The 27,928-nt window shown below is 38.9% G+C and overlaps 1 protein-coding gene across 13 annotated transcripts in view; it reads left to right on the forward strand.

The window, feature by feature from the left end:
- Window positions 1-27,928, forward strand: part of MARK3 (microtubule affinity regulating kinase 3) — a 60,901-nt gene that overhangs the window by 22,847 nt on the left and 10,126 nt on the right. For 5 of the 13 annotated variants that reach the window (XM_059850395.1, XM_059850396.1, XM_059850399.1 and 2 more), the window contains 13 exons: window positions 3,107-3,155; window positions 3,873-3,938; window positions 6,422-6,492; window positions 11,651-11,707; window positions 12,615-12,851; window positions 12,958-13,077; window positions 13,727-13,826; window positions 14,087-14,199; window positions 14,932-15,085; window positions 16,533-16,750; window positions 22,035-22,138; window positions 26,749-26,913; window positions 27,633-27,890. In XM_059850395.1, the coding sequence (XP_059706378.1) occupies window positions 3,107-3,155; window positions 3,873-3,938; window positions 6,422-6,492; window positions 11,651-11,707; window positions 12,615-12,851; window positions 12,958-13,077; window positions 13,727-13,826; window positions 14,087-14,199; window positions 14,932-15,085; window positions 16,533-16,750; window positions 22,035-22,138; window positions 26,749-26,913; window positions 27,633-27,890 (1,712 nt within the window). The remainder of the gene's footprint in view (window positions 1-3,106; window positions 3,156-3,872; window positions 3,939-6,421; window positions 6,493-11,650; window positions 11,708-12,614; window positions 12,852-12,957; window positions 13,078-13,726; window positions 13,827-14,086; window positions 14,200-14,931; window positions 15,086-16,532; window positions 16,751-22,034; window positions 22,139-26,748; window positions 26,914-27,632; window positions 27,891-27,928) is intronic. The other 8 variants (XM_059850402.1, XM_059850405.1, XM_059850403.1 and 5 more) reach the window with 4 other exon arrangements.

The following is a 27,928-nucleotide window of genomic DNA, read 5'->3' on the forward strand; positions in this document are numbered from 1 at the left end:
AAACCTTTATCCAGCATACTTTGGGAAAGTTGTATAATGTTGTACATTTTATTCCTCTGTCAGAGGAAATAGACCACAATATGTATTATAATGTCAGGCATTTGCAGATATCCTGTGTCAAAATGTGACATATAACAGCTAAACTGACTAAGGGTGCACAGTCTAAAGTGCATTTTTTAACTAAAATTACAGTTTGGCGATGGTTGTATCCTATTCTCAAGTAATTTTATTTTTAATTTCCTCTGAAGCAGAAATAGTCTGTTTTTTAAGAAAGCTTGTTCCTAGTCACCCACTTGAACAAATGGCTCATGAAGTAGGAGCTGCTTTTTGACATTCTTCATTTGGGTTAGTAAAGCAGAGTAGTCATTTTGTGGACCAGCATTTTGGTGAGGGTCTGACCCAATAGGCTTTATCTGGGTATGGAGGGTGGAAGATATCAGATACCAATTGAGAGTGAATTAAGCTCTCTTTGAAATTGTAAAAACTGATAAGAACCTTTCAGTTATATAAGCTGTGACTAAAAGTATTAATGGAGTATTCAGAATATATTATATACCAGTTTAGCTGAAATGAATGAAAAGCAAGAAAAAAATAGCTGTAGATTCAACTGCTTTTAAATTCCTGATGATCAAGAGAGGGATGATGTAGTCTACCCTGTCTGATTACATATGAAAAAGCTCCAGAAATAACATAGTTTAAAAAAGAAAAGAAGGCAATTTTACCTCTCTGGAGGATAAAGAAAACGTGTGCACAGAGGTTTTGAAACTATTTTGCATGGCCAATAATTTACTTGATCAATCAATTGTGATTTCATTTAAGCAGCTTGTCATCTAGCAGAGTGTCAGGCACAGACCTGGGTAACAAGATAATTAAAGCATTTGGAAAACTGTTTGTTTTTTCTCTGTTCAGGTGGTGTGCCAATCCCAGCTGGTGCTGTACCAGGGAGGCCTCCTGGGCAGTGCAGTGAGGATTGCTCCTCAGATGTTGGCATTTGCAGAAATTCTATGATTCTGAAATATCAGAAAGCAGAGAATGGTTAGAACATCTGGTCTCCAAATTGTGAATTTGTCCTAGTGATTTATTTAAAACCCACCCCTTGCATTTTCTTTTATTAAAAATCACAAAGGCACAAGGATTTTATTTTGTTGACTCTTTGGTTGTTTTCTGTTTGTTTCTAATGTTTCATCTTTTTTTTAATTACAAAGCTTCACCTTTTCTTTCCTTTTACTGAGTACATACACCTACAAGTTTTTGAGTGGTTACTAATATGTGTAGATGTACCAAATTCCTTCACTTTATCTGAATCTGACTCGAGCCAAATCTTTCAGCAGCACTTTTTTTTTTCCTTACTGTAATTAACAATGCTGCTATGCCTATCCTATATTTACAAAACTCTTGGGTGTTTTCCTATGTCTGCATTCACTTGGAGCTGTAGACTTCTATTCTGTTTCAGTCTCTTGACATGAAGTTCAATATGATGTTAGGTTACTGATATTCCTGTAGAAATTTGTGTTAGGTTTCTAATAAAACCTCTTGATTACTCCCACGTTTTGAAGCATGTTGTTAGAAAATAATTTACACTGGAGAACATCAGCCCTCTGCAGACTTGGGCTGGCATGGGTGAGCTGCAGAGAACAGCTACACACTTGGCTGCCATGTAGTGTTGTGCATAAAAAGAGAATTCTTTGGTTCTCTGAATACAAGAGTATTTGTGCTTTAAGTTTTATTTGTGATAATATTTTATCTTGGAACTGCTTTAATTAATCTGCTATTTACCAGCTTTGTTCAAAGCAGTGTTTCTTATTGCAGTAACACTATCCGTGGCATTTTTAGTATTATGGTTATGAGTTTTTGTGTGTCTTACAATAGTCTTTTGCAGAAGAGTTTTGAGAGGTAAAAATGATTAACAACTCTTCAGTCATGACTTTGCTTTCATTTCTAGTTTGTTAAATGTCACTCCATATTTTCATTAAGTTGCAGAAGGACAGAGTTTGCTCTGTGTGACAGGCAAAGTTGAAATCTTCAGAAATAGTCACTCAAGCACAGCCCTCTTCACATGAGTACTGGCAGTGGGGGAGGGACGGACAGGACATGAAACATGACAATATCCTTACAATCAGTACACTGTCTCTGGATTTAGGGCAGGGGATATAATGTCATCCTGCAGCTTGAAATGGGCAGCTGTCCCTCACCACCATCCTGCTGGGGTGGGCTGGAGATGGAGTGCTTTTATATGGGGAAGTTGTGTGTTTTGTGAGAGATTTCTGTTAAATAATTGCTGTACCTTGTGTGTCAGTCAGGGTTAGCAGCAGTGCTTGCAGAAAGGGAAGCAGCACGATGGGGTCAGGAAAGCACCATTTGTGTTCTGCCCTATGCATTTTGGCGAGTATGTTCAGCGTGCTGCGCTGTCCCTGCAGGCTTCAGGCTGGGTCTGGGAGTGAGTCAGGGGGGCTGTGCTGGCAGAGCAGGACTGCTGTGCCTTGCAGCAATGCTTCTGAAGGGCTCAAGGGTGGTCTTGTCTTCCCTTCTCTCTGTAGAAGTTGCTCCTTGCTGGTGTAGTTGGATAACATGGTTTTTGCACAATATAAACAGCTGATGTTTCACCTGTGAGCTGCTGTTGTAGCACGGTAATTCTTGGGCTTTAACAAAGTACTGGAGAGTGCTGAACTCATACCAGTAACATACTGCAGTGGTCTTCTAAAGGTGTTCTGGTGGGGATTCACAAAAATTTGGAGGTATACTTTTTGTGAAGGGAGTGAAAGATGTGTGAGGTGTACTGGTTAGCAGGAAGTTGCATGGGCTCACAGTGCTCCTCTGACCCCAAAAATCTGCAGACCACAGGGCTATGGTCACTTCTTTCCTGAGCAGTCTAGAGTTCTTCCTGGGTGTTTGCAGGTTTTTGAGGGTTCATTTGTTTGGGAGGGGTGTTAAGCAGGCATTTAATTCTTCCCTTCAAAAAGTGCTTATTTAATGAACTTCATTGATAATGTTTAATAATGTTTGCCCTTTCTGTTTCAATGACTATATCAAAGTCTTCAGTCTTTAAGGAGAATGGCTGTTTGTTAGTGATTTCATTAACTTATCTCATGTTTTATGTTTATTTCAGCTCTTTAGAGAAGTAAGAATAATGAAGATCTTAAATCATCCAAATATAGGTATCTTGTTTCTTTCACATAATTTCCATCTCTGGAGAAGTTTTAGCTTTTTCACTATTAAGATTGCTGTAGCATGAGTTGAAAAGATTATTTTGCACTGGAGTGTGAATTTACTCTAAGATAGCAGTAATAACTGGTATTTCAGAACTGTGTGTTTAAAAAAACAAAATAAACATTGTGATCCCATTGCCCAGAACTGTTATTTGCACAGCTAACTGATAAATTTGCTTCTTTTGAGTATAATATTGATTTTTGACTGAATTCAGGCTCTCATTAAAAATTAGCATATACACCAAAACCAAGAAGTGGTCAAGAATTTTTTCGAGTTTGTGCATTCAAATACTGTGGTACTCCTATGGGACTGGCAGCAGGCTGGTAACTGATTTGTCACCACACGTGTCAGTTCAGTGCACATATGTGGCTATTGCTGATGCTCAAATCTGTGCATGTTCTGCTTAGTTTAGTTATGTTCCCATGTAAAAGAACCAAAGTATTGGTTCTTGAGGATATGTTGTTCTGTATGAGTTGACCAAATGTGTTATAGTATTTTCTACTTAGGAGCATTAGACAGAAAGCTTCTTTAGAGTAAATAGTCTGATATTATTGAGTGGCAGGCAAACAGTTTGGGCATTTTTCTCTCACAGAATTCTGTGGGGTGTTAACATAATGCTTCTGCAGCTAGTTAACTGATGACTAAATGTCTTCTTTCTTTTCTAGTGAAGCTATTTGAAGTCATTGAAACTGAAAAAACTCTCTATTTAATAATGGAATATGCAAGTGGGGGTAAGTACCTCTTTGCTGCAGTGACACTAAGCAGATTGCCAAGTGGTAGAAAGCACTTGCTTTCTTGAAAGTTTTGCTTCCTTTTTCAGCAAATATTTATGTCAAAGTAGTCTTAAATATTAAGCAAAATCTTTAATATTCACTGGGACTTGTTTGGTCAACATAAATAATACATGTAACTTGTAAAACCAGCTTCTAAACTTACTACAACTTAGTAACATTTGCTTTTTTTTGCACAACTCAAAATAACTGGGAATCTTTTCTCAGCCACTGATTGTTCCTGCCCATAACAAATACTAATGTTCTTAATTTACTGTATTCAGTTCCCTACCTCTGGTGTCCTATTTTGTATAAGATATTTGGTAAAATCATGTTCAGATGAAACATTTCTGTGTTTCTTTAATTGTTGCTTTCAAAAGCATGAGCACTGCAACTTCTGTTTTTAGATGTTGATGACATCTTATATATCTTAATCACAGGCCTTCTGCTGTCATGAATTGTTAGGCTTAGCCTTATGCCATTTTAGAAGGAGCTTAAATGCTCTTCCTGATTCTACAGGGGATGGAAAAATGCACATTGTGCAGTGTCAGATATTTTCACCAGAGCCAGAATTAAGGTACTCAGGCTTAAGTTACTCCTTGCTGGCTAGAACTTAATATCACTCAGCTTGTCAGTGTGACCCTTGAGCACCAGCATCTGGGAATCTCAAGCAGTTGGGGCTTTTCTTTAGGTGCAGGAAGAAGACAGACTTTTTTTCAGAGAAAATCAGTGTTGAATTCAGACTCTAACATTAGATTATGTGAAGTTTAATCAATTGCTACAAATAAAGCACGATTCTCTACCCACCTGCCTTTTTTTCCAGCAGCTTCCTAAATGCTCATCCAAGGTTTGCCTAAACAGGAACAGAGTGGGTATTATACCATTAAAATATTGACTGGTACAGGTGGTTGGGGAGACCTCTCTGTTGTTTGATAGTACTAGACTTAAAAGTGAAGTCTTATTGCCATCTAGTGATTGGCTTCTAGGAGGTAGAAAGGCCAGTGGTTCTCTGAAGGGGTGAGGACCTTTCCTAGGGTGATAAGGGAGAGGTAAGTGCTGTACTGGTCTAAAAGGCCTTTTGATGTGCCATGCTGTGCAGGACAGGAATGGCTGGCAGTCACAGTGGCAGGCATCAGCTTCCCTGTTTTCTCTTTATCAAGGTAGAGGTCATCATGATGCACATGAACTCTGGCTGCAGGATGAAAGACATTATTGCTACAGCTGCAGCACTTCACATAAATTGGGGATAATTCTTTCGCTGGTGTCTTTTTCCCTGAATTATGAAGTGTTCAGGTTTGCTGCTTCAAGGTTTTTTAAGAAACAGCTGTGAAATACAGCTGGGAGAGTTACCTGAGTTGAGTATTACAGAATACACTGCAGAAGGAAGGCTATTTTATGGGAAGTCCTGACATTCCCTCAGATGGCTCAGTGGTTGCTTTTCCTGCAGTGTGAACTCCTTTTTTTATTGCAATCTGGTGGAGTTGTGTCTTTTAAAAAAATAAATATGATATTACTCAGCTCTTCCCTTGTCAGGTGGCTGTCTACAAAACCATGTTTCCTTGCTCAGTAGGGAATGTTTAAATATTTGAACCACTTCTGAAGTTTTTATGGTTTTTGCATACTAGTGAGGACTTTTTAAAACCGTGTTATTATTCTGTGTTTGTAGTTCTTACGTACATGACTGTTGGTTTTTAGTAAAAAAAACCTCCCATGCTTTCACAAAAATGTCAGTGTTTGATGGGCCAGTGGCCTGCACCTAAAGCTCAAACATTGTAGTCTGTATTGATGTGTTCTAGAAGGACTGCATTGATTAAAGAGGGGAAAAACTGAAACACAGATCTTCAGCAATCTTTGGTCATCCACAGCTGTACAACAGTGGCCTTGTTCTGTGTGTTTTACAGGTATGATGGCTGTGTGAGGGATTTATCAGTGTGTCCTGCTGTGCTCATTCTTGTGACCCTCCTTGTGGGTACCTCTTCCAAGCCTAGGTTAAAGCTAAGATTTTTGATTTTGTTCAGAACCATTTTATACACATGCACAAATTGCAGTTCTAGTGTTGGTATGATGGCATTTACAAATAACAGCAGTTGTTCTCATATATGAAACTTTTTTTTTTTCCCTGAAGCAAAAGAAACTCTTGTGAGAAAGTCTGTGAAGGGGTAGATGTCATCTTTGTTTACAAAACAGAAGTATGCTGCTCAGTTTCTATCCTGAGTAATTGGAAGGAAATGGTTTCCTTTGTGTATATCCAGTCACTCATTATTTTCTTGTAAAAGAGATGATGGTGCAGTAAATTGCACAGCAGTTGTGCCTTGTTCTCTTGAGCTGTCCTGTAATCATAAACTTGAAGTACAGTAATTCCAGTGAAGCTGCTGTGGGCAACTGCTGAGAAGAATCTCTGCATTCTGAAACTGGCATTAATGTATCTCATTTTTGAATTGTAGGGGAGGTGTTTGACTATCTGGTTGCACATGGAAGAATGAAGGAAAAGGAGGCTAGAGCTAAATTTAGACAGGTATGTATAACATTCCTATATGTCAGCTTTCTTCTCACCCCTGTTTTTAATGCTGAAATGAGTAAAACAGCTGTCCTTTGCATTTGACTTACAGCAGTGTTCAGCATGTTGTGGGCTTGTAGCTCTGAGTAAGAAAAAACTTATGTCACAGCAGTACTTTGATGGAGTCAGAGTCTGTTCAGTGGTTCTGGTTTCCTTAGTGCTGAGTGCCAGGGTGTCCAAGAGTGCCAGAACACAGAGACTGCTTGGTTTGGAAGTGTATTCCATTCCAAAATGCATTTCCTCTAGGCTGATTTCATATGTCCTTAGCTCAGCAGGTCTGTAACATTTTGGAAGTTGTTCAAATGTAACAGGCTACTAACAGGCCAGTTTCAAACTGCAGACAGTGCATGTAGTAGGGATCCATTCACATTCATCTGCTTACATGAGAAGATACTGTTTAATACTTGTTCTAAAAAGTCACTGAAAAGTAATGTCTAGACTTGTTAGTTTAGCTTTCTTTATGATGGATAAGCTAGCCCTGCCAAGGTGTTGGAATTTCATTGATCTGCAAAAAGCATTTCCATTCTACAGTCAAGCAGTACTGAACATAACCAGATATTTTTGCATAACTAATTTAAATCCCAACGTCTGCTCTTGTAGCATCTGGAGTTTCAGATCTGACCAGTCTTACACACTTGTTTTCTGCTCTTGTGCTGAAATTTATAAATGCCTATTCCCTCTGGCTGCTTGGATAGCCTCTGTAATGTTGTGACAAATAATAAATGTCAAGATTATGCTCCAGCTTAATGCTACTTGAAAATAATGAGTAGGGACAAGAGTGTTTTTTGAATGGTATATAGGGGTTTTGAGCTGCTGGATCAGGGCAGTGATGTGTCAGTCAGTTGCTCTGTTGGAAGGGGAGGCTCTGATGGTTTCACTTCTTAAGCGTAGCCATACATAATTGAAATTTGATGTAAGATATGAGACTTCAGGAACCAAATTCATGATTTTGCTTTGCTTTCTCTCATCTTATTAAATCTTGTATTTACCCTTTTTAATCTTTTGGGGGGAAAAAACACACACCAAAACCACCACCACCACCAAACAAAAAAACCCAAAAGCAGCTGTAGATTTCATCTCCCCATCTTCATCTTCTTCATTTGTGATTACTGGAGTTACACAGCTTGACAGTAAGGAAAACTTTTCTTACTCTTCAACAGTCTTACATGTCTTTTTAAAGCTGCTGCCTTCACTTTCATATTTTGGTAGGTAGAGAGTTTTCCTTTGTGATTGAAGGTTTCTGGTTTGTGCTTCTGTGCAGTGTTGGCAGTAGAAGTGGTGGGATGTGAAACAGTCATTCCCACTTCAGCCATCTCTTCTAAATCCATGGCTGGTGCCTTTGTAATGTCACTTGAAGAGCTTCAGAATAACTTGAGAGGATTGACTGTTCTCTCTCAGATGTGAATATTGGAAACTTCTGCTGATAGACTCCTTGCTCTCAGTCCTCAATTTCTTTCATCAGGAGCTATGTGGAAAAAGATCTTGCAGTAATTACATTAAAATTACATGTTTCTTCAATAAATACCTTTTTTTTTCCTAACAATTTTACTCCCCTTTAAGTTAAAACATACAGAAACAGGTCAAACATGTTTTACAGGTACACTTAGTGCTTAATTTTATGGGATAATGTGGGTAGTACAGGATATATGTAGCTTTCAAAAAGAAGTGTGGAGGAAAAGAATTTAAAAGGGCCTTACCTGCTGAGCTGAGTGTTTGACCCATCAAAAATTGGGTTTATGTACTCTAAGCCTGATGATTTTTTGAGTTGGTTTGTTAGGTATTTTTTGTATTTCAGTAGAATAAATGCTGTTTATAAAGATACATAGATGGCCTCCCTTGTTTGCACTGGAATGCACCGTTCAGTTTTTTCATGCAAGTCTCCTGGTGCAGACAGCTGTGCTCTGTCCTCCCCCAACAGCTGATTTCCTGGTTGCTGAGCTCAACCAGTTTTAGAGGACCTTGATCTCAAAGAAGGGAGGTTCTTGAAAGCTTCAAAAGCTTCAGTTCCTGGGAAAAAAAGAGAGAAGCCTGGAAATAAGCAGAGGAGAGAAACTGTAGCACAAGCTGATTTGGCTTAGCTAGAGAGAAAAGCATTCATGCTGGATGAAAGTCAGGCAACTTTGATCAGAGCTTGGCATTTTATTAGATGCTAAAGCTCAGCCTGAGGGACAGTGTCAAAGGAAGCAAGGAAATTATATCTTGCTGGGTTCACAGGTCATGAAGCTATTCATTTCACCTTACTGTAGCCCTGGAATAGCTTTGTATCACTTTTGGTCATTGTTGGAGGAAGAATGCACTCTGCAGACCTTTATCTGATGCAGTGCAGCTGTTCTCTGTTAGATAGAGACTTATGACATAATAGTCTTCTTTTTTTTTAAATTTGTTAACTGTTTTAGCAGACAGTGGCTCTTTCTAAACTGAAGAAACAGTTGTGCCATGGTATTGAGATTAGTTCTTACAATAAGTTGTATTATATCTGGTTTTCAGATCATGTTTCTTCTTTCACTAGATGTGATTTCTGGATCAAACCCTTGTGTTTTGTCTGAGGAGACACTTCCTCTCTAGCAGGCAAAGAGCAGGATTCAGTAATTCTCCCTTCTTTGCCTGTTGAAGATAAAAAGGAACTGGATTTTAGTCCATTTTGTTAAACACGTGTAAGGTTTTTAGCAGGAAAATAGAATGTAAAAGACAGTAATGGTATTATTTCACTTGAGAAGGTACAAAGTCTAAGAATACAACTATGCTATCCAGTTCTTCATTTCAAACTCCTTTTGTGTAGCCATGTGTGAGAAATTCAAATTGAGAATGTTTTGCATTCTTAATGTCACCTTAATTATTCTTCCCCATTACAGACTTCCAGGCAGTTCTGGTTCAGTTTCATCCTTTTTCCACAAAAAATCTGATGCAGAGCAGCAAGTCTTGTTATATTTGTGTGTATTAATTCCCTCTCTTTTCTGCAAGCAATAAGATCTGCCCTTTTTCAGTGTTCTCACTGTTTCCCTGCTGAAGATGTTTAGAATTTTTAATGCTGGTAGATGTTAGGACAGATGTTAGAAAATTATAAAATCCAGAAAATACATCTTATTGGTGTGTTCCAGTAAAGCAGCAGAATGCTCTTAGCAGTGTGGAAGGGGCCTTGAGAGGTCATTCATCCTTTTGTCATTTAATCCTTTTAGAGAATGGTTCTTCTGCCTAGAGAGAACTTCTTCAAAACCTATATTTATACAGATTTTTTAAATCACTCTTTAGAAAAGTTTTTCAATGTTCCAATTGTTACTTCTAGCAAAAAGCTCAGATGCCTTTTCTCCCCTTCTCTTCACCTGCCAAGTGTCAGAAAATTCCTCACACAAAAAGGTTAGGAAGTGAGGGAGCTGTCAGTGGAAACAGTGATGGAAGCTGGAAGACAAGGGTTTCAGTCTGGAGCAGCCATGCTTTGTGCTGTTTTTCATTCAGTTATGTTCTTCAATTATTGATGTCCTACACATTTCATTATTTCACTTCACATGGATTGGAGTCACTTCGGCAGTCTCTGTGCCATCCTGTTGCAATGCAGAGGAGTTCAAAAGCATCTCCAAAGGAAGCTACTGATTGATCATCTGCTCAGCCTTCTGCTCTTAGGCAGTCACAATAAAGCAGTTCAGGAGTGAGTGGTGATAGTGCTGTGTCTCTGCAATCCTGAATAAAGCCTGAGGTGTTTGTCATGCTGTCAGCACTGGAAGCCCCTGCAGAGTGAGCTTGTGACTGGGGCTGAGGTAATGGTAGCAGAGAGAAAAGGAATGGAAACCAAAAGGAGGGGACAAGTGGTGGCATGGGAGCACTTTGGCAGTTTCAGTAACTGTAAAAAGCTGAACTTGGAGTCTGAAAGAGGGAACCAGCATATAAAGGAAAAAGCCAAACCAGAATGAATGTGTAGGGAATGGAAATAGTACTTCAGCTTTCCACCGTCTGCTTGGTTCCTAAGGTGACATTTTGCATGGGAGTGATTCAATATTACAGGGCACAGAGATCACTTTGGTGCTTAGGTTTCAAATACAAAACTTACTGGTGCATCAGTGATTTGACCTACCAAGAACCTACCAACACCTTTCATGTGCTCTAAATGCTGAGGGAGAGAACCCTTGCTCCTTCACCAGTACAGGAGATCCTTACACTAGACTGGTGATCTGATCAGGAGTTTTCTTGGAACAGTAATGCTACCTCATCTTTCTGCTGGGGAAGTTCTTACTCTTGAATGAAGACTGAAAATATATTTATTTAAATGTAGTTACTATTTTTATGTGCAGTTCCACTTATTCTAACAAACCACAACATCTGCCTCAATTCTGGCCATGCGTGCATGACAAAATGCATTTGACTGCATTTGTGGTCATGTAAGAATAATACTTTATCCAGCTTTTCCATACATGTGAAGTTCTGCAGCAATGCTTATGACTCTGAGAAGCCATGTAGTATGACACTGCACTGTGTAAATAGCTTCTATGGTTTGCTATATAAAGCAGGAAAATCTTTATGATATTTGGAAATTATCATGGAGGAAATTGTTCCATTATGCTTGAGAGACACAAGAGAGTTTTTCCGTTGAGCTTGCTATGGTATACAAAACACACTTAACCATATGTACTTAGACAACAGATCTCTGTCAGATGCCTAGTTGCTTCTCATTCCACAAATTTTGACAAACTGGCTGTTTCCCAGTAGTTTCTCAAGTAATCAAAGCCTATTTCTTACCCTTTTCTCTCTGGCATGGCATGAAAAATCACCTTTGGAGAGGGCCTGGAAAACCTCAGTCTAGGGGGAAAGCTTTTATAGCTGTATACAGTATTGGAATGGAAATACTTCAGTAACCTTTCTGAAAGTCATTGCTTCTACTGGTCTATAATTAGCCCCACAGGAAAAACAAAATCCTGGTTCAAGTATAGGAGAAAGCAAATAGATCAAATAACATTGAAGTTATTCAGCAGCTTTTTCCTAAATATACTGGTCACTGTAGGAGTTGGTTATGTAGCTCTGACTGGATAACTTCATGTCAACTTCAGTAATAAATGTTGAAATCTTTGATTAAAGCTCCTGCTTCTTTGAGTTGTCACTTACATAATTTGGCTTGTTTTCTATCCAGATAGTATCTGCAGTGCAGTATTGCCATCAAAAGCATATTGTTCATAGAGATCTCAAGGTGAGTAGGAAAAAGTGTGTGCAGTGTATGTGTGTCAGCTTCTGTACCTGTGGGTGTGACCTGTATTGTTTATAAAATACAGCTTATACTGAGCTTTCTGATTTATTTATTTATTTACATATGTTATAGTGAGTCTTGAGAAATATTTGCAGCTTAGAACCATTTTAAATAAAAGGAAGAGGATTTATAAAGCTTTTAAATGCAAACATTTAATGGCTGCTGAAAGATAACCTCTCCCCCAGTGGTCGCATTCAGATCTGATGCAGGTCAGTGTTAGCTGAGAAATCTTTTTTTATTTTTTTTTAAGTGGTAATTTGATAGAGATATGACAAGAATTGATGTTGAACAGAATGAATTACCAGTAGTGATAATGAAACTGAAGTGTGGCTTCTTTGTAGCTTGGCATGAAACAGCATAGCTTTTCTTTAAACTGTGCCTTTTATATTAATAGTACTGCTACGTCATTTGTTCAACTTGTCATAGCTTTGGAACTTTAAAAAAGCAAAAAACAATACCACCACTAAAAAAAAGAATACTTGAAAACACTTTAAAGGTTATGTTTATTACCAAAGTATTGCAAGAATACCACATGCTATCAAGTATGGATAGTGAGACTTTATCTTATTTTCATCTGAATAGATCAAAATGTAAGATACATTTCTGTGGAGAAAAACAGATGGTAACAAGCTTTCAGGCAGTGAAACAGCTCCCATAGTCTGAAGCCATTGTACAGAGATTTTTAAAGCAGGACATGCTAATGATTGACTAAAGCACACCTAAAGACCTTGCAAGGAAGGGAATGTTAATGGATATTTTAGTTTCTTGCCTTTTAAGAACGAGTAAAAGCAACGAACAGCATTCTAAATCAAGTATTTTATTCATCTACAAACCATTCTTTCTCTTCCAGGCTGAAAATCTATTGCTAGATGCAGATATGAACATTAAAATAGCTGACTTTGGTTTTAGCAATGAGTTTACAGTTGGAAATAAACTGGACACCTTTTGTGGCAGCCCACCATATGCTGCTCCAGAGCTCTTTCAAGGGAAGAAATATGATGGACCTGAAGTAGATGTTTGGAGTTTAGGTGTTATTCTTTATACTCTCGTGAGTGGATCTCTTCCCTTCGATGGACAGAACTTAAAGGTAGCTTTTTGTGGACTATGTTGGCCATGGTTATCTAATATTTGATCTAATGTTTTAAGGGACTTGCTGCTTACAACTTACTGTCTGTTCTTGTTCTGTTACCAAGGAACTTAGAGAAAGAGTGCTAAGGGGAAAATACAGGATTCCTTTCTACATGTCCACAGACTGTGAAAACCTCCTCAAACGTTTCCTGGTGCTAAACCCAACAAAAAGAGGCACTCTAGAGGTAATTGCACAAATGAGGTGCATGAAATTTTGCAAACTGCATTTTTGAGCTGTAATTTATTATTTCCATACTGTTCCTGTGCATTTTTGGGGTGGGCTTTGAAGGTGGTCATGTGCTTTCATTGTTGATGAAAGCACATGACTCTTCAAAGATACTGTTTACTGGGGTTGTAATACATCTGACTCCAGTTACTTTCAAAATCAATGTGTCACAACACTTTCTATGTTATATAACTTTTTTTGGTGGTTAGCTTGTGGATTCCTGCATCAATGGATGATCCACCACGTTGTTTTCCACATTTTCAGTTGTGAGCTGGAGGTATTGGCTCTTGTAGTTGCCTTTTGTACCCTCATGGAGGAGTAAAGTCCAAAACAGGGCTTCCATGGAATTCTGTTGGTGAAGCTTGGAATTCCAAGCCATGTCAAACTTGTCACACTGCTCCTGGTCTGCATAGCAGGCTTGTGGCTCTCAGCTGTGAGCTGGAATACAGCTGACTGTAGGGAGCAAAGCAATAGTTGCTGAAAATGTTCTGGAAAATAAAAACTAGGAAAGACCTTAGTGTTTGTTGCATAAAGAAGTTGTTCTTCTCACAGCTTGTTTTCCTTGCTGCTAAGTGTACTGTAGTAACAAAACTTTTTTTTTTTCGTAGCAAATTATGAAGGACAGGTGGATCAATGCAGGGCATGAGGAGGATGAACTTAAACCTTTTGTTGAACCAGAACTAGACATCTCGGACCAGAAAAGAATAGGTAATAGAGTCCTTTCCAGGACCACAGTACTGTTTGCATGATGTGGGAGGGTTGTTTTTCTTTCCTCCACCACCACCCTGTATTTGTTTGACATTTGGAAAAAGTAACTAATCCTTTCAAACTGATCCTTGATCAGGTTTATGCTCTCAAAATTAATAATTCTGTTTTAATTCTTTAAATGTTCCATCCTTTCTCTTGAACACTCAGCCAGCCTGAACATCAGAGTTTCAGGTACTTACAGAATGTCTGCTTGGTTTTAGATATTATGGTAGGAATGGGATATTCTCAAGAAGAAATTCAAGAATCCCTTAGTAAAATGAAGTATGATGAAATCACAGCTACATACTTACTGCTAGGAAGGAAGTCATCAGAGGTAAGTACCATTCTTAAAACTGCAAAGAAGCAAATCAGAAAGTGTCCTTAGCAGAGTCAGAAGCAAAAATTAAGTCAGTTACTGTAGGCATTGTGTTCCTGCACAAAAATCCATTGCACTTAAAGTCATGTTGTTCTACTCATCAGCAGTCCAAGTGAAGCAGATTTGTTCTCACCTAATTTTGAGCCATAAACTCTTGCCTTTAGGCTCTCCAGAACTGCCCTGTTTGCTCAGCAGTTACTGTCCTGGCTAGTCTAGGAGCTCTGCTGTGAATGTGCCAGCTGTAACTATTTTAAGAGAACCAAGGAGCAGGACTGACCAACCTGAAGAAGTTCTTGCATTGTACATTGCCTTTCCATACAATGCTGAGAGGGCTCAGCATCAGTAAGCTGCTCTTGGTTCCTCTGCTGGAGGAGTTGGTGTAGTGGCCTCTACAAAGTGTATCCTCTCTTCCTGTTAAAATCTTGGAGAACTCTGAGGGAAGAGTTCTGAAAGGAGAAATGGATTTTCTTTACTGATTATCTTTGAGGAGCTGCAAATTCCACTGAGTTTTACCTAAGACAGTTGTACAACAACCTTGAAGAAGGAGGGACCTCTAAGCAGCTGCCCATGCCATCAGTAATTTCCCATGTAGCAGAGCCACCTTCCACCCTCCTGTTCCTGCTCCCAGAAGGTGGTGGATGTTTTGTTTTGTCTGAACTTCTCGTTTTAATACTCTCGTTTGTATTGTAGTTGGATGCAAGTGATTCAAGCTCCAGCAGCAATCTTTCACTTGCCAAAGTTAGGCCAAGTAGTGATCTTAATAATAGCACTGGACAATCTCCTCATCACAAAGTTCAGAGAAGCATATCTTCCAGCCAGAAGCAGCGGCGGTACAGTGATCACGGTGAGCATTTCTCATTTTCAGTCTTGCCGGGTACAGTGACTGCCAGTTCTGCTCAGTTTCTGCATTTGTCTCCATCCCCCAAGTGTAAGGAGCATAGTTCACAGCATGGTGCTTAAATATTTCAGTGAATAATTGATTTTTTAAATTGGTTTTGTTATAAAGGCTTCAAAAGAGCTTTTAGAGGAGCACTGAATACACCAGCTTAATTCTCTTGTTCTGCCTTGTGTTGTCCCATAAATTCCTGACTATGCTGGCAAAATCTTGTTACACAAATTGAAGAGAATGTTGCAACCCCCTTTTTCATGAAAAGCACAGCACTCCTCCCCCATGCTCTTGTATGTCTGTTCAGCTTTTGTTTTCTTTTGACACTAGTAGGTCAGCTTGTGTCTAAAACTTGAAGAAATGTCAGTTTGCCAATATTTCTGGTTTCCTGTTTCCTGAGGCTAGTGTCACTTGGTTGTCCCCCAGGAATTCAATTTCTAAAGAACAATGACTCTGACAAACTTACAACTTTTCTGCTTAATGAGAGTGCAATGTAGTAGATTAGGACTTTCTAAATGTCTTAAACATCCTCCTGCTCAGACAACTCATGAAAGGAAGCCCAGTTTAGGCAGTTTCTCTGCAGAGATTGTTTTGCTTGGGTAGTCTTCTGGGATGCCAGTTACTGGGGTTTTTGATATTGTGAAACAAGTTTTAGCTACATAGTATATATTTATATGTTTATGTATTTATATGTGTTCTTTATGTCTGTGTATATACATACATACACTTTTTGATTAACTCTTATTAAAACATTTAACTAAGAAGTTGATGTAACTTGATGTTACAGAGGTAACATCAGAGGTGTGAGATGTCAGAGAACACAATCCTGACACGCCCCACAGACTTTACCCAGCCTGAAGAAGGCTGTTGAAGCAAGAGGGAGCTTGGCACTGTTGAAGGGGCTTCCTCATTCTCAGGTGTGGGAGCAGTTGTGTGTTCCTGGCACACTTGGGGAGGCTGAGCCACTGCCACTTCTGCAGGAGCACAGAGCAGCAGCCACCAGTGCTGCTGTGCCCCAGGGCTGTGTCACCACCTGCCTGTCTCAGGAAATTGGCCGGAGCAGCACATGGCAGCACTGTGCTAATGAGGGATGCTCTGCTTTGAATGAGTCAGTTGCTTGTTAAGTGACTTTAAAGTGACTCTAAAGGGTTCTTCTAGCAAGCCAAATGAGAAACCTTAATGAAATTCTTGGAACTTTCATGGAAATCAAGTTGTTTTTCACAATATTCTACTGTTTCCTGAAATACATGTATTTCAATAATTTAATTATCTTTTTGCAACTCTGGTTGTCAGTGTTAACTGTGTTGGTTCTCATGTGTGAGTACATTTCCATTGTGATAAAAAATAGTCACTGAACTTCTGAGAAGAAAAATCCTTTTCCTGTTTCTTTTGTTTGTTTTTTAAGCTGGACCATCCATCCCCTCAGTAGTGGCATATCCTAAAAGAAGCCAGACTAGTACTACAGACAGTGACCTCAAAGAGGAAGGAATTCAGTCAAGAAAATCCAGCAGTAGTGCTGTTGCAGGAAGAGGAATTGCACCAGCTAGCCCAATGCTTGGGAATGCCAGCAATCCAAATAAGGCTGATATTCCTGAACGTAAGAAAAGTTCAGCTGTCCCTAGTGTAAGTAGAAACATTTATTTATCAAAACCTTTAATTTTTTTGAGGTGTAAAAAAGTGTTAAATGTGTGACTTACAGGTGGTGCTGATTTTACTTTTCATTTATCAAGAGTAAATGTAGGTATTTTTTCCCTTGCAATGTCAGCTACTCAAGTCACCTCTTAATAGTTTTGAAGTAGTCAGTATTCATAATTAGCACTAGTAGCTCTTGGTAAACAGACATGATTTGGGTATTAAGAAAAAATAAAACAAAAAAAAAGGTAGTTATGTTGCTCCTGATATCACCAACCACTCCTCTGTGGCCTCTGTACAGAAGAATGAAATCTCTATTTTTGTTATCCTGTTTTATAGTTTCATGTGTATAAGGAACCACCTAATCTTTGTCCTCAAACATTACTATTTTATGTCATAGTTATGTTGTTAAGATTATCAAAGAAATGTAGTTCTAAAAACCCTTCAAAGATGTATTTCAGCCTGTATTCAAAAGCAGTGTGCCTGGCTTTTGTCCTTGTGGGCTTCCCCCACCTGCCTCTAAACCACAACAACAACAATAAAAACATACAAAGGAGCACAAGTAGTAAATGGTTTAGCAACAGGCAGTGTGCCAAAAGAAAATCCTTTGTTCATTTTGGCTTTAACTTATGTTCTCTGTGGTTCCTCCCTCAAAGGCAAAGTTGGAAATCTGTTTTCACATAATGCTTCAGTCATGTGACATTTAATTTCTGAAATGTTGGGATTTTGTATTGAAAAACTTCCCTCTTTTCAGAAGAAAAAAAATTTCAGTCCTTTATTCAACTTGTTCAACTTGCAACAGAACTTTAATTTTTTTTTTTAACTCATCCCAAAAAGCTGTCACAGTTCTTTGGCCATAATAATTAGCACCATTACTTACAGCAAATGAGAACATGACTTCCTGAGCTGCAGGACAGTCTGAAGCAAAAGAAGTGAAATTAAACTTACTTTACTTTATTGGCCCTGTATTGTCAGTTGGCTGAGTGACTAGTAGTGACTTGCCTCAAGGATATCAGCCCAAGAGTTTCCTTGGGAAAACACATCTTCTACTGTAGCAGCAGTTACTCATAAATGTGAACAAGAATTCAGGATTTTGCGGACCCTTTTTGTTTTTGTGGTCCTCCACAGTTTCTCTTTGTTCTTGATCAGTCCAGAAACCCTTCAGATTTGGTTTTCTTTTAAAAGACAGTTCTTAGCTATTGAATCTCAAAATTCTAGGATAATCAAATCAGTTTTTGTCCTACTTTGAACTTCACATCGTATTGTATGGTGCCTTGTTCAAAAGATTTGTGTCACAGTTACAACACACTTTACATTCAGTATCTTTTCATCTGCTATTCTGTGCCACTCCCAAATATTGGGGATTTATTCCAGTAGGCTTATTTCAAATTTCTTACTACTGTACCTGAAATAAAATTTCAGCTCCTAACCAGACAATGCTTCCCTGTCTCAGTGTGCAACTGATCAGCAGTGTCCAGCTGATCTTTTACCTGCAGGGATACCAGGTGGTGAACGGGAAATCAGACTTACGTTGTCACTCAATAATTAGTGTTTAAAATTCTCTCTGTTTATAGCTCTTCACACCAGACAGTTCAAACTCTTTTTTTTTCCTTTCATTTTTATCCCCCCTGCAAAAGACTGCAAAGGTGACACTTTGGCTTTCTGGTTGTTGGGAATGATAGGAAGCACTGAGTTTTTACTCATTTCCTGCAGCTGAGTAGGGAATTCTGTTTCTTACACTGCTGGCATGCATCTAGAAGGAAAAAAAAAAATCGAAGGAGTTACCATATTGTCCTGAGGTTGGAAAAAGTTTGAGGTGAAGAGAGTTTTTGTTTTACTGAGCACTGAAGTCCTGAAATCTGCAATATGATGGAAAAACACTGAAGAGATGTAAAAATATCCAATAAAAACAATTAATATTTTCACAGAACAGCAAAAGTAGTAGAACCAGTCCTTGCTGGAGACCCTTAGTCAGATGTGTGCTGCTGTTATTGAGTAACAGAGCATAAAAACCTGCACTTAAGGATAAGAGTCGTGCTTGGAGAGCAGATAGCTGAGTCTGGGACTGGAGTGAGGGGCTCCAAGCTGTACTTCTAAAGTTGATAAGAGTGTTTAAACTGTTGTAAACAAAATTGTTCTGCAAGCTGAACAAGTACACATCAAAAATCTTCAAGCTATTTGGGCAAATACCAAATTAATAATGAAAACCTGCTACAGACATTGGATAGTTACCAGGAAGTGGTATATCTGTGTTTTAATAATTCTTTGTTTGTTTCTTAGAGCTTTGAATTTTTTCCTCAATATTATAATAAAGCTGTCCCAGAACCCTTAGAATAGCTTTGAGAAAACTGGAAGAGGAGAATAGGTGGTACATTTGAAAAGTCATCCAGGACCAAAAACCATACTAGTGTTCTTAACTAAATAGATTGGTTCACTGTTGTAAGTCAGAAGTTTTTTATGAAAGTTTTTCATCAGTACTTCCTCTGGTGTCTCTTAATGGGAAATAGCCTGCCTGAGCAGTGCACACAAGACTCTCTCTAGGAAAAGAGGAGGATTCTGTACCACAAATTCATCCTTTGTGCAGTGGACCTTGTGCATGTGCTCACAAGTCTCAGCCTGTGCTGGGCTGTGTCAGCTTCTCCTGCAAAGAAGGCAGACAATGCCATGAAGATGAACTGAGGCAGCTACCCCTGACCCTGGGAGCTGTCATTCCATCAGGGAATGGGGTGCTGCTCACACCAGTTTCCAGTGCTGTGCACCTGTGCTATTTAGTCATGTCCAGAGATTAGCAGTCTGTAGATGGGCTGAACAAAAAGTCACAGCTGAAGAGCTTCCTTGATGAATCGCGAAAGGTCACACACTAGAAAGTGGAAAGGCCATAATACCAAGACTATTCTTGCCAAAACTGAAATTTGAAACCTTGAAGTGCTTAAGCTCTTCCTCTGACCTCTGAAATCTGAGTCAAACAGGAAAAAATGTATACTGATGCTTCCATCTTTGCATCTTTTCAGAATGAGCTGGGAGAGCGTGTCCTTGCAGTCCTCTCATTTCAGATATGAATACCAAAACTCCCAGACCTGAAAATGCATAGTCTTAAAAGTCTGGTCCAGCACAGAGATTGCAGTCTTGTCTTTCCAGATGTGCCACATGACGATACATTGTAAGGTTATGTGGTGTTTTCTCAAGGGAAACCAACATTTCATGTTCAAAGGGGGCAGGTGGAAAGAAGGAAGCCACTGATTATTGTGCTTATTTCCCACCAGAAGACCATTGTTGGATGTTTTAGGTGCCTCATCCCCTAATATGTTCAGAACACAGAACAAAATTATCTGCAAATACTAATAAGCAATATTTCACTGTACCATTGGTTTGTGAGGCCTCCAAGAATTGTCCTGCTCAGTGTGACCTCCCAAGAGCAAATAAACAAAACCTCACCTTAGGTGCACAGCTTTCATTGCTGGCATGCTTAGTAAAGAGAGAGGTGTTTATACAGTGATAAATGTCAAAGTGGAAGAATTGGTGGTGAGTTTTTTTTAAATAAATAAATGATTATGAAGACAAGGGATGCATAAGGAATAAAGTGTAAGGAAAGGGGCAGGAAGGCTTCTGCTGATGCTTGGCACATGCTTATCCCTAAGGAATATCTAGTGAAGAATACTTGAGAACCCTTTAGACAGCTGCATGCATCTAACATGTTAATTAATTGTTCTGCCAGTCTAAAATATCCTTTGTCTTTGTGCTTTTTAACACCAGGAGGTTGTGCACTTCACTGTACATTTGTTTAAAAAGATGTGTAACAGACAGGTCAGCAGTCTCTTAGACGAGATGGCTTCAAGGTTAAATAGCTCAGGGAATGTGTTGCTTGAGACTCCCTAGATAACAGATATTTTGCCTTAAGGCACTGGAGGAGCTTTTGGTATTTATTGAGGATACTCCACTTTAACAGTTCTATTTCAGGTTCGGAAACAAAAAAGGTTTGGCTACTCTGCTTTTGTGCTTGAACTAGTTTTTCCTTTCTTTTTTTTAATCCTTCTTGCCATGATTCTCTCCTGTGACCGTTTATGCGAAACCTTTTCTTAATGCTATTTTTAAAATCCGCTGAGTTTCCCTTGTCCGTCATAGCATAATTCTTCAAAGAGCTCCAAAAGGTTAGTTGAGCATGAAGTCCCCTGCCTGATTTTTAGTGGCCCTCCTTACTCAACATGTGCTTATCCAGGTGCTGACCAGTCATTCCCTTAAGCTGACCTCCTCCAAGACTTTCCCCAGCAGTGATGTTTGAAGTTTATAGCCTTTTTTGCTTCCTGCTTTGCCCCGTGATCCTTTTCTTTAAAGAAAACTTTTCAAGGTTTTTTTCTACTTTTCCAACCATTTGCAGTTTCCTGTGTTTTGTTCTTGGGGTGGGGAGAAAAAAATACAAAGGCTTGCCAGCTTTTACATCCTCTACGACCTGGGGGTGCATGTTTGTCTGGACCACCCTGCTTTTCCTACAGTAATTGCATCTAACTTTTTATAATTCTGTTATCTGTGAATTACCTATAGCTTCTCAGTCGTTCCTGGAAAATTGACCGCCAACTTGGGCATATCTCCACCCTCTTTCTCTGTAAAGACAGAGGCAAAGTAATTCTATTTCTTTTCTCCCCTCTAAAGTAAGGTCTGTAGTTTAAATCCCCCTGGTTCTCTTGTCCTCAATGTATTATGCTCGTATCGAAATGTGTATTTTAAAAAATGTCTTACTAAAATTCTCTGCAATTTGTCTCTTATTCTTCCCTGTTTTTAAAACTTGTCTAGTGTTTCATAGTATCTTAATATTTCAAAGTCTATGTTTACCTTCCCACTGAATTTTACCACATTTGTTTGTTAAGTCTTTGCTTTTCCTATCTTGTTTAAGGGTATGGTTTTAACTTAAAGGAAAATTCTACAATCTACAAGTGGTAAAGTATTCAAAAATAGGCTATAAAGACACAGGCTATGCAGATGTAGAAGAATGCTGTATATACTCAGAATTTGTAATTCAGAACATTTGTAATTAAAACCTTTAAGGAATATTAATTTTGAGCCATCATTATGAAATACATGAACAACCTGTTAGAATTATTTTTTCTGATTGCAATATTCCTTACAAATACTAGATGGAGTTTGTATATTAAGTTATTTAATTACTGTAAGTTTAGAGCTGCATAGAACTAGCATTAAGTACAAAGCCTTCAGTTATATGCAGACTAACCTCAGAAAAGCCTTCTGTGGGGAATAACAAACCTATGTTTTTTAATTGTAGAATAATACTACCCCTGGAGCAATGACGCGGCGCAACACATATGTTTGTAGTGAAAGAACCACTGCTGATAGGCATTCAGTGATACAAAATGGCAAGGAGAACAGGTATATGAAATGTCTTCCTATGGTGTATGTCACTTGTCTTCACCTTTCCAAAAAAATTCTAATGCCTAATTTAAAAATAAGTGGTTTTCTAATGTAATTCATGATAAAAGGTGAGTATAGATCTTTGGTTATGGAGCACCTGTAAGTATGTTGGGGCTTGATTTTTTTTCCTATATTTAATTTGATAGCCTTTATACTTAGAATGTAAATGGAAGTTTCTGATTTCTGGTTAAATACATGAAATGTTTGTAGCAGCCTTCATCTTAAATCTGTTGTGAACTCCTGTGGCCAAATTCTTCTGCGTGTGCTTGCAAAAGAGCCTTGTTTAGTGTCAGAGTACAAAGTCAATCTCTCTTAATTCTCTTTTTATATTTCACTCTAAACTCGTTTCACTGGGATTATTTGAAATACCATTTTTGTTACAAAGTCTCAGGGAGAAGGTATTTTTTTCTGAGCAAAGATGAAATGGTGATCCACCATTGTCTGGGACTAACAGTGTTCCTTGCTGATCCTCTGGCAGTTTAGTTTCCCAGGATTTACAGAACTCAGCTGCTTCCCTCCTCAGGGTATCTCCATGTTCTGAATGAAAACAGTCAGAGAAATAACAAATCCCTTTTAATTTACTGAATGAAAGCCTGAGTAGAGCATGAGAACTGGAGCTAAACACTGTATGTGTTGGCACTGTGGTCACATCATCTACTGCCATCCTGTGAAGACTGAGAAGAGCTGTCAGAAATAAAATTATAGTGAATATAGATATCAGGTACAGAGTAGCAGTTGGGAGGAACACCACCAAATTTCCTGCCTGGCTGAGGTATTTTAATTTCTTGTTAGAATTTTACTGCTGTCAAAAGATGGTAACAATTAAGTAGTTAACCCTTGCCAGGAGAGCACTCAGATAGCTGGTACTTAAAAGAATGTGTACCCCTCTACTATGCTTCCAAATTTTCTCCAGCCCTTCCTAATATTATTCCTAATATTATAATATTTTATAAAGGGTGGGAAGAAAATACCTGTTTTCTAACTTGTGTTTTTGCACAAATTTTTTCCCTCCTTTTGGCAGTTGATGAGGAATTGTGATGTTGACTGGAAAGCCTGTCTATTCCCTGTTTGATTCCTGGAGCCTAGGGATAAAGAGCATGATTTTGATCCTGTCTCTTCCTCCTAGCTTTCTGCAAATGGAAAGTGATTAAGGAAAGAGTCAGGTATAAGTTTGAAGACTGCCAAAAGTGTAGTTGGCCAGCTGGGCCTGCAGTCACCTGTCTTGTGAAGTACAGCACAGCTCTTTGGTGCTGTCCCTTGGTGTGTCTGTCTCAGCCTTCACTGGTTACTCCTTGTTAATGTTACCAAGTTGTTTATGGTAAAGGTCACCATCCTTTCTCTGATTTGATGTGTTAATAGCTTTTTTTCTTTCCAAACACTCTTTGAAAAAAATTAATCTTTCTGTCCATAATAGTTTTGATAATTTTTTATTACTTGATTACTTGGTTTAGTACCATTTCTGCTGATCCTTAAATTAATATCTTGCCTACAGTTTCTTAATTACATTTTTAAAAGCTACTAGATATTGTTTACTAGGAATGCTTGAGATTTAGATGTTTCCTTAATTTGGGAGTAAAGTTCATACTCATAAAGAACTATCTTATGAAGTAATTTCATTTCCCCAGCTTTCAGTTTCTCAGGAAACTGATGTTTTTCTGGTTTGTCACATATAGACCTTAAATTCAAAGTTAAGATTGAGTAGCACTCGACAGATACATTAGTTGTGGTTTATATTCATAATTGGTTATCCTTCTGTAATTTACTTTTTATTGTCAATATGATATTTAAACATCATTTGCTTTTTCTATAAACTAGCCTTTTTTGGGTCATTATTTCAAATAATGAAATAATGTCTGAGAATTTATATTTGCATGGGTGAAAAATGTCTTTATAGCTTTTATCATGCATTTTTTATTATTACATTCATTACTTTTTATAGAGGGTTAGAAACAGAAAAGGTAATGAGAATGCATTGCTAATTGTATTACAGCTGGAGACCTTTCATTGTCTGAAATGCTTCAATACTAAACTGCATGTTCTTTTTGGCACAGTTTCAGAATTACCATGCTTTGGCACAGAATTTACATCTGAATGTATTTTGTTGCTGTAACTGGGTAAAGCATTGACTGGTCACAAAGTGCAGGGACCTTTAATGCAGGAAAAATCAACATGGTGATTGATGGGACTGGCTCTTCTGAATTAATCTTTAATGATGCTGTACTCTCAGCTTGGCAGAAAGTAACTCTAGAAACTTGTTCTTTTTTCTTCTGTAAAGCAAGATCTGAAGTTGAACCTGGGCTTTATACATATCCAAGGTTTAGTTAAAAATTACTTCTATGCTTTTGAAATGTCTCTTGGTGGCAAATGTTGCAGGCTAGAGTAATTGCAGTAATTGGTTTATTACAGATTAGATTTTAGATTTTCCATAGCTACTCAGACTGTGACTCACTGAAAACTTGGGAGACTTACCAAAAAGGCAAGATGCACACGTTTAAAATCTCTAATTTTTTCTGTAGAGAAAGCATTAAAACATTGCTTATTCTGCTTTTATCTCCCACATTGAATTCTGAGAGGGCACTGTTTCTGAAAGTATGAAACCTTTAAAGAATCAATAGTCACTAGATCTGATGTTGGAGACAGTAGTCTTGAAGACCCATGCCAGACTGATAGAAGCAAAGAGTTCTGAGTCTCCCATCTCTCTTTAACACATTGTGTGGCTGACACAGGCGTTCTGCTGGAGACAACTCCTTTGGCTTTCCTCCAAAGCCTGAGCATTAATTAACACACTTGGGGACTCATGAAATGCTCTTCATAATGATAGGCAATTGCTTTAAATCATTTGTAACACAAATGATTTACAACAGCTTCAGATTTTTAATAAGCCTTGGCACTAATTGGTGATTGTTAGTTCACTGTTCCTGTGTTCCCAGGCTAGTAATCCAAAGAAGCTGATTTCTAAGCATCAGAGGAGGAGAAGGTCCTTTAGTGATACCTTTAGATGTCACATCTTTGGAGGCAGGTGACTAAAAATTTGGGTCTTGTATTGTAAAACTAGATTCTTTATCTTTTGCAGTAAATATAGAGGAAATGAGCTGGAAGAGCTTGAGAGACTAGTGACCAGTTTTGTGACTTCAGGGTATTAGTTTTGAGATGAATTTTCATTTTCTGAAAATTCCTTAAAACCCTGGGGTAATGTAAATGCTGGGCCTGTATTGAAGGCTTCATTGTAAGTAGTGCTTGTAGTTGTCATCCTGATGGATTCAGCATTGTTGAGATGCATGCATGACTCAGGTGAAGTTTTTCAGATCCTGAAAAGTTAAAAACAAACCAAAACCAAGTATGTTTTGCTAAGCATTTTAGCTACCAGTTCAGATGTCTGAGCTGTGTGGTGCTTTGCACTGGTGCTTTGGGAGCCAAGCCTGAGAAGTGGGGGAGCTGACACTTGTAGCTGCACTAGCATTTTTCTCTCCAGAGTCTGATGTACCAGAATTCAGTAACAGGACTTGGGGTTTTGTGTGTAACCAAGAAGTAACTTGGAAGTGAACATGCAGTGTCATGAAACTGTCACTGAGAATTTTGGATTTCTTAACCTCGACCAAAATTTCTGAATTATGGCTGTCTTACTTTTAAAGCAAACTTCAAATGAATGAGGTGGTGGTGTAGTCTGAAAGGCCCAAAACATCTTGTGGCTTCTCACTTTTCTCCTATCCTTATCATTACTAGATAATGTGAAGGCTGCAAAGAGTATTTTGTCCTAAATAAATAACTAAATGTAATTCTCCTATTTGAACATACCATGCAGCTGGCAGCTTACTGGCCATTCTGCTAAGACAGTGCTCTATACTTTCCTTCAAAGCCTGAATAGTAATTTGGAAAATTTAATGTTCATGGTCAGAGCAATACAAGATGCTCTTCAACAGTCATTCTTCTTTCTTCAGGGAGCAACAAGCATGTTCAGTGCCTACTAAACGTACAGGTTCATTATTAGCAGCCTTTTTCTTTTGGCCTCTCTGGAGTTGTTAAAGATGGTGGTATTTTTGGTTTTGATTGTACTTGTGAAGTGTCTCAGTTATCTGATGTAGATTTAACAGCTTGCCCAGCTTTCGCTAATTTCTTTTAACATTCTGATACATTCTGAAAACAAAGGATTTTGCTGTAGTAATGGAGCTATCATGAGTCTTTTGGAAAGTACATTTGGTGGGGTTTTAATGCATTGTTTACTGTTAAGAGCAATACAAGTTAGATCAGTGCTTTATCGTAGAACTTTGGCATAGAATTCTGAGTTATTCAGGTTCTGTACATCAAGGAGGGTATCACTGCAAACTAATGCTAATGGTAAGAGCATGGGCACTTACAGATGTGCAGTGCCATGTAAGTAAGGATGCTTTTTAAGGGGAGTGTAGGGCAGTTACTGCTGTACTTAGAAGAGGAGGGCTGTTAGAGTTCGTGTTCTTTGATAAACCAGTTAATAGAAGGAAAAGTTTGCTTTTTTTTTTCTATGCAGTAGTTTGTTGTTGGTCCATCATGCTCTTCTTTCTGCCTCTGCCTGAACCCAAACCCCCTCGCAGCCTGACAGAAATGTTCGCTTACGCAGCTAGCCCTGCTTCAGTTTGTACCACATCCTTCTCCAGTGTTCGGCTGCGACATCAGAAGTCGATGTCCATGTCAGCCTCTGTGCACACGAAGATGATGTTGCCTCCAATAGACAATGGCGCAGATAACTTCAGGCCTATGTAAGAACCAGAAATCGTTGTGACACTAACTTATACCCACTGCTTCTTAACTTTGTGCTGTGGAATTTTAGTCCTAGATTGTTCTAGTATATTTTGCCCACAAGATGTGTGTTTCTTCATTTTTTTAGTCTCGTTTACATTTGTCTTGTGGTGTGTCAGGCTGTCTGTGACATAATCCTGCAATAGTGAACCTTAATTTTTTCCTATTGTTAGGAGTATTGGACATTCCCTATTGTCAAAGTTTGTGGGAGACTTTAACTGTGTATCCCGAAGGACTTGGAGCGGTTTGCTTATAGAGAATTTTGTGTAGGATACTTTCAAATTAGCAAGACTTTCAAAGATGTACGCACAGAACGTGGAGGGAGAGACATTAAAGTTACCTATTCTCTTTCCTGGGAGGAAACTTTACCGGTCTATTCTTTTATCAGTCTTCTCAGCAAAACACTGTAGGCCTGGTTTATCTGGTCTCTTCCAGGATACTCCTGTTGCACTTCTCTGCCTATGTAGGTTTCTGTTTCGGCAGCCTCTTAATCCTAACTTCTTACAAGTTTTGATTCCATACGGTGCTGTAATAATGTTGGTATTTCCAACCTTGGCCTATATCAAAGTGTCTGCTTACGCTTTACCGTAGAACGTAGCGTTTTGTGTTTCCTGCTGAGCCGCAGTGCCCGTGCGAAGGCGTTCTAGCGTTGGTTTCTTTGTTTTGTTTTCTGCCCTAGCGCTATTCCCGATCAGAGAACTCCCGTTGCTTCCACCCACAGCATTAGCAGTGCGACCACCCCTGACCGTGTTCGTTTCCCCAGAGGGACGGCCAGCCGCAGCACGTTCCACGGGCAGCTGCGCGAGCGCCGCACCGCCACCTACAACGGCCCGCCCGCCTCGCCCAGCCTGTCCCACGAGGCCACGCCGCTCTCGCAGACCCGCGCCCGCGGCTCCACCAACCTCTTCAGCAAACTCACTTCCAAGCTCACCAGAAGGTAAGCCTCTTCAAATGCCAGTGCAGCGTGTCTGGTTT

Source organism: Haemorhous mexicanus, chromosome 6 (genome assembly GCF_027477595.1).
Source record: "Haemorhous mexicanus isolate bHaeMex1 chromosome 6, bHaeMex1.pri, whole genome shotgun sequence".
Taxonomy (NCBI): Eukaryota; Metazoa; Chordata; class Aves; order Passeriformes; family Fringillidae; genus Haemorhous; species Haemorhous mexicanus.